Here is a 6,383-nt window from a genome sequence, read left to right as displayed (position 1 = left end):
AAGAGTCTCGGAGGAGGAGGACATAAAAAGAGCAACAGCTGTGTTTTTCCCGTGATTCCGCTTGAAACAGTTTGTTTCCCTTTTGTTGATGGAATGTTTATATATAAGAAAAGAAAAATGTAGCTGGTCTTTTTTTTTTCCGACTTTTACTCCCCCCACCCCACCCACCCATTGCTGGTTAGCTGCCACTCACCAGTTTTTCTTGTTCCGTTGTTTTTCTCGCTTCTTCAAGCGGTTTTTTTTTCTTTACTTCTATTTTCCGCGCGCGGAACTCCAAGAAACCGTAGATTCACTCTTTATGGCATTTTCTTTGTTGTCTCTTTTTTTTTCTTATATTTTCATTCACACTTAGTTTTATTTGCATTTACACCTTTCCCGCTCCTCCTTCTGCCGGCATCCATCCAAGCCGCAGATAATTCCGTGCGTGCGCCCCCCAGTATGGCCGCGAGCATTGTCTTGCCTCCTTTCTGAGTTCGGTGTGCCGTTGTTTTTCTATGATTGTCTCGTGACGGCGGCGGCGGTTAGAGGGGCGCAGGCGCAGACCCTGTTCAAAGTGCACACATACAACCATATGTATATACATATTCACGCCCACGCACTCACACATGCATGTATATACGGGGAAACGCACACGGCAGGTCAAAGGAGAAGGAAGAGAAACGACACAACAAAACAAGAAGAGAAAGAACACAAAGAAAGCGAGAAGGGACAAACACACGCGCATATATGCATTGATGTGTAAAGAACGTCTACACCCGCACCTCATTTACAGGGATCCGCGCATCATCACCTTGTTATTGATGTCTTTTGCGACTTATTGCCTGTTTTCCGTTTTTGTTTTTGTTTTTGTTTCTTCTTGTTTCTTTTCTACTGCTGCTGTAAGTCCAGAAACAGGCTCCCCCCCTTCCTTGACTGCGCCATGAGGCGGTTGAGGACGCATTCCTGACGAAGCAGTCGTTGATGGCGAACATTTTCATTGTCACCATACGGACGTTCGTCGGTGTTGGGGTTAAATATGCACATACACGACAACCGACGCTGAACTGCCGCAAACCCTTCCATATAGAGATCCTGCTCCACGGCTAATTTGATACATTGCCACTGGTGATTGATCTCCGTTTCATTCTTTGGCGGAAGTGACTTCTCCTGGCAGGTTTTGTTGTAACGACGCACGAGCGAAACATGAACGCGATGAGCTTCGTTGAGGAGACACCGGCTGAAGGCGCCTAACTCATTGAGAGGTCGCGCATGCTTTTGCCCCATGGAGAGAAATACATCGTAGTGCCTTTGCACCCGTTCATTCTCAAGCAGCAAACGCTGTTCGTTCATGTCGAGGAACGGGTGAATCTCCAACGGGGTCTTCCTTAGACGCTCATACACCTCCTCAAAAGGGCCTCGCTCTTCATATGGGTCTGGGGCCAAGTCATCCTCGTATTCACTTTCCGGGGCTTCGGGTGCTTCCTCAGACTCGTCGTTTTCACTACTCTGCGACTGAGTGAGTCCCTCTTCACCAACCACAGAGCTGCCCGCCGTATCATCTAACTGTGACAAGGAGTTCCCCTTAACATGAACTTCCTCACTCCGGTTTACATGTGGTTGGCTCTGTGGCTTTGTAAACGAACACAAGTGCGGTAGCTCGGCTGAACAGTAGCGAGGCGCCGGCGCCACCATGCGATTGTTCTGGAGGTGAAAAAGCCTAGTGCGGTGTTGTACCAAGAGCAAGCACGCATGGGGAGGAAAGGCAAAAGCAGGAAATGCAAAATAACCGTACAAGCCCCTTCCCACCAATCCCCTCCTCTCCACGAGGAGGAGAGAAGGCAGAAGAGCAATGACAAAAAAAAAAAGTTGTTTCACTCCTTCCTTTTTTTGTTCTTTTTCTTTTCTACACGGCTTAGCTTTGGCTGGTGAGGCGGCCGTGCCGGACTCCCTTCCCCTGCCTGAGCAGCCGCTCAAGAGCCACACAAAGAAACCCCTGGCGGTCGATGTGGACGACAATGCCAGCGAAGGCGTAGGCAGCAAAAAAGAACGGTGGAGAAGAAGTTCGACCACCGTTTGCCCAAAACAACAAGAAGGCACCGCAACAAACGAAGAAATGTATACCTCGCCAGACTAATCCTTCCGGTACTCGACCACGACCATCCCACGCAGGAGCAGTAGCCCCGCAACGATCGCCAGCCCCCACGCCAGCTGAATTAAGCGATGATGTCTCTTCTCAATACGGCAAAAACGTTCATGCTCACCAGCGCTAATTTCCCCGTCAATACGATTTAACACCAACAGCGAGCACATGCCAATCTGCTCAAACCCATTATCTATGAGCATTTCATTGAAGATGGGCATATGCGCCGCGCCCCAGGGGATCGCAAATGACTTGTAGCCATTGGATGCAAGGGGATAAATCATGTCCAGGCAATGTTTTTCCCGCGCAAAACTTCCTATAAGAGGAGCATTAAAGCGAAGCGAGCACCACCAGGGCAACTTTTCGTAATCGTACTTGTCAGCAGCATGAATAATCGTCATCGTAGGGGAATCCTTAACACCCCATGAAAAAGGCTGCCAAAACCTTTCAATCTCCCGCGGTTCCCAACCCTCGTCATCTTCGTGTCCCGCCGGGCGCACCGAAGCAACGCCCTCACGGGGAGGAACAATTGTCGAAAATGGTGCACCAGCCAAAGGCGTACGCCCCTCCATTAATACGGACTCATGTTGGCTGCAGAGTGCATCCACCTGATGAAAAAACTGCGGGTGTGCAAAGTGTTGAAGAGGTATTAGGGTAACGACAACCCTGTTTTCAGCGTGCTGGTACGTGTACGCAACGGAGGACACAGAATTTTCACTGGCCGTAACAAAGTCTGTGAGTCGTTTAGAACGAAATGGGAATGAGTACTGCCACCTTGGTCGGTAGGAAAACGCATGCGTGGCCTCCGTCACCCCACTACTGTGTGCGCCGCGACGACACAGCACTGCAAGCGAAGCGCAAGCCGCATCCATCCAACCAGCCGAACGCATACACAACACCGACGCTCAATCTCACGGCAAGCCAAAGGGAAAACAAAGCCTCCTCACCCTCCTCCCGCTCATGCAGTAAAATGAGGCGGTGGTTCTCGCTGCTGGCTTGCGTGCCACCAAAGCAGAGAAGGAGAGAAGAGAAAAAAGGAAAAGAACAGCGTTAGGAGGCCACTCTATACATAATCAGGGTGAGCGTGTCAATTTTCCAAACATCGTGGCATTCGCCGCCCTTGCTCAACTTTTTTTGTGCTCAGTGGGCAAGTTCCCATGAACTTCCTTTTTTTTTTTTGTTCTTTGCCTTCAGCTTTGTCAGAATATGATATATATATATATATATTATTCGCTACTACCTCAAAGTTTGCGTGTGCATGTGCATAGCAAATGTGGCGCTACCGCAAAGGCAAAAGTACTCCCACTGAAAGGCGGTAAGCAAGAAGGCACTGTGGGCGGCAACGCAAATTGGTTTTTTGTTTGCTGCTATTCTTTTTCCTTTTTTTTTTACTTTCTTTCTTTTTGTTTCCATTTGCTGTTGCTCTTGGTTGCTTCCTAGCCACTACAGCCAATGCTCTTCCCTGTCGGAGCTCGGTGGGTGCGTGAAGTCGCTGAGGGTGTGCAGCTGAACCATGCCCTTTTCAAATCCCAGGAGTATCACGCGGTTATCAGCTTTTCCCTCGGGTGGAATATCGAAGCAGGTGCAAGATCCGGTGTCGGGGCTCAACAACGTCTGCGAGAGAACCGGAAACTCCTTGTCCTTCTTCGCCAAATCCAGCAGGAAGAGCGTCCCGCTAGCGTCCAACGCCCACAGCAGCCATTTGTCACCCCCACTGAACCGCATGTCCACGACGCGGTGGTTGCTCAAGGGTATGGAAAGTTGAGGCTCAGCGTCGGTATGCAGGTAGAGGCGCAAGCCACCATCGTCGTATCCCACCATGAGAATTCGGCTGTCGACGGTGCCGTACCGCACGCAGGAAGGTACGGCGACTGGGCGCGCAAAAAAGCTGGAGCACGGGCCGTAAAGAGACGGTGCCGCTATACTGCCGAAACGACTCATGTGTCGCACGCCCCTTGCACATGCCACAACGTAATGCGAGGGATCAGTGGGAACAAAGTCCAGGGCAAAAGATTCCTGATCGACCGACAGAGCGTTGACGTGATCCTCGGATTTTGAGGTGGCTAAAAATAAACGTACCGTCGAGAACATATGCAACCCGTTCTCTGTGTCACTGATTGCGCCCTTCGATTGATCCTTTTCGTTAACCACCCAAAAGTACGTCCCTCCGCTGGCATCAAGGGAAACTAGCTGCTCACTTTCATCCTTACGAACACCCACGACGGTGTTATAGCCCGCTACAGCAACGGCGACGATGGGGGCAATATGGTTTCCAGTTTGCCACGACGTGGCGAACGAGGGGAGCCGAAATGCGTTTCGCTGGATGCAGCCGGCGGTGATGTGGTTTCGCTCTGGCTCGCGAGTGTCCCAGACGTAAAGCGAGCCATCCTCGGCTCCGGCGTAAATCAAGTACGGCCACCGTGGACTCATGCACATACACGTGAGAGGAGACGGGCTAACAAGCACCTTCTCGGGCGAGGAGGAGTCGTAGACGTTCCAAATCACGATCACCGACATGTAGCGGTCCAACTCGCTAGACGGGCCTTCTTCCTCCCTCGGCCCATGAAGCACCCCCACGTAGGTCGGGGCACAGGGGTTAAACATGACCTTCACAACAGGTCGATTGCAGGTGGCAGCGAGAGAAAACGTCGTGTAGGAGGTAGAAAACTGAGTTTCACTCTTGGACTTCAGTGCTTCTGGGCCAAGTTTCTCCTCGTCATTCTCATCTAAAATAGCCCGCATAACGGGAAATACGCGTCCGAGAAAAGCCGCCAACAAGGTGCTGTTAACTATGTTCGCGCCAGAAATTTCGCCCAGGGGAGCCTCACCCGCAGCATCGTTGTTTTCCACGGCGTCCGCGGCGTCGCCCTGGCCAACATCCCTCACAAAGTGCATCGGTCTTTCCGCGAACTGCTCAGGACAAAGTCCCAAGTCACGCGGCACTTCGACACCGCGATGCCGCACACGTACTCGTTCTGCCTGTACCTCAAAATCAATACGATCCTCCTCCGCCGGAGCCTGCACCCCAGCCTGCTTGCGACTCATGTCCCCAAAGTTACGAATATACATGTCGTACCGCGACTGCGGAGGAACGTCAACGAGGGCCGCAGAAACATCATCCATGTCCACTAGGCGTCGTAGGGCCGTTGCACGTTGCAGGTCCTTTTCAAATTGCGCTCGATACCCTTGACGTCGCAGATCCGAGACGCCAAGCGTGCTCTTCCCCACCACTGCACCCGATGTATCTGTCGTCTGAGAGCGGCGCATGTTTTTTTCCTCTCTCTCTTTGCGGCGTTTTTCTCGTCGCTCAATCGCCTCCTCCTCCCGTTCCTCCTCGGCGCGTCGACGCTGCTCACGCCGAGCAGCTTCTCTCGCTTCCTCAGCAGCCTGACGAATCGCACGGTTTTCCACGTCCATTGCAGTCGCCAGCTCCTCCTTCCTTCCTCCAAGTACCACGCCCGTACTTTCAGCATCGGGACCTTCCTGTTGCCATGCCTGCGGTTCGTCATCTACCACAGCTTCATCATTAGCAAATGATCTTCGCGCGACGCCCCCACTATCCTCCTTCTCTTGCTGATCCCGTTGCTTGGCCCCTTCCTTTTCCTTGCGCTCCGCACGCTCGCGCTCCTTGCGCATGCGCCTTTCATCCTCCGTTTCCTCGCGCTTGTGCCTCCGCTCCCTATTTTCTCCCCCTGCAGCTTCCGCAAGCTGCTCCCTTTCCCGTTCGCGCTCCTTGCGCTCCGCACGCTCGCGCTCCTTGCGCATGCGCCTTTCATCCTCCGTTTCCTCGCGCCTGTGTCTCCGCTCCTTCCTGTTGCCCTCAGCGTCGTGCGCCGACTTCTCCGCCTCATTCTGCTCCCGCAGCTTTCGCTCAGCACGCTCTCTCTCCTTGCGGGCGCGTCGTTCGTCTTCCGTCTCGTCCCGCTTCGACTTTTTGACGGTAGTGTCGCCCATGTCTACAATTGGCGGACACAGAGCGCGTCTGTACAACAACAACAACAACAACAACAAGAAAAAGTACTGCGAGATGAAAATAGAAAAAAAAAGACGGCAAAGGGCACTCTGGGGGAATGGGATTAGGGAAAGCGCATTCCGCCGCACGCAAACAACCCACTTGCCGCTTTCCTTCCTCCCACCAGCAAGAGAGCAACTGCAGCAACGACGCGAACTTCCGGACGTGGCATCTACAATATTGAGGATTGCAAGGGAGGGACAGAGAGAGAGAGAGAGAGAGAGAGAGAGAGAGAGAGAGAGAAGTAAAGTT

General features: G+C 52.5%; 3 protein-coding genes across 3 annotated transcripts, besides 7 other annotated features; all 3 read right to left on the bottom strand.

Annotated features, from left to right (window-relative positions):
• Positions 1–645: 645 nt before the first annotated feature.
• Positions 646–709: a microsatellite.
• Positions 710–822: 113 nt separating this feature from the next.
• Positions 823–867: a sequence feature (A-rich).
• On the bottom strand, positions 868–1,671 carry Tco025E_08663 (uncharacterized protein; the record flags this gene model as incomplete). The annotated part of the gene is made up of 1 exon (XM_029375506.1): positions 868–1,671. The coding sequence occupies one exon, from the start codon at positions 1,669–1,671 to the stop codon at positions 868–870; it is 804 nt and encodes a 267-aa protein (XP_029224377.1).
• Positions 1,672–2,109: 438 nt separating this feature from the next.
• On the bottom strand, positions 2,110–3,009 carry Tco025E_08662 (uncharacterized protein; the record flags this gene model as incomplete). The annotated part of the gene is made up of 1 exon (XM_029375505.1): positions 2,110–3,009. One exon carries the CDS (start codon positions 3,007–3,009, stop codon positions 2,110–2,112), a length of 900 nt encoding a protein of 299 aa, XP_029224376.1.
• Positions 3,010–3,129: 120 nt separating this feature from the next.
• Positions 3,130–3,167: a microsatellite.
• Positions 3,168–3,323: 156 nt separating this feature from the next.
• Positions 3,324–3,349: a microsatellite.
• A 123-nt stretch (positions 3,350–3,472) lies between these two features.
• Positions 3,473–3,522: a sequence feature (A-rich).
• Positions 3,523–3,562: 40 nt separating this feature from the next.
• Tco025E_08661 (WDdomain 60) lies at positions 3,563–6,073 on the bottom strand (the record flags this gene model as incomplete). Its single annotated transcript, XM_029375504.1, has 1 exon — positions 3,563–6,073. The coding sequence occupies one exon, from the start codon at positions 6,071–6,073 to the stop codon at positions 3,563–3,565; it is 2,511 nt and encodes an 836-aa protein (XP_029224375.1).
• A 32-nt stretch (positions 6,074–6,105) lies between these two features.
• Positions 6,106–6,130: a microsatellite.
• A 203-nt stretch (positions 6,131–6,333) lies between these two features.
• Positions 6,334–6,374: a microsatellite.
• Between the last annotated feature and the right edge of the window lie 9 nt (positions 6,375–6,383).

The sequence above is a fragment of the Trypanosoma conorhini genome (genome assembly GCF_003719485.1).
Source record: "Trypanosoma conorhini strain 025E chromosome Unknown Tco_14.4_contig_00840, whole genome shotgun sequence".
Classification (NCBI taxonomy): Eukaryota; Euglenozoa; class Kinetoplastea; order Trypanosomatida; family Trypanosomatidae; genus Trypanosoma; species Trypanosoma conorhini.
This window is presented reverse-complemented; position numbering and strand designations above follow the sequence as displayed.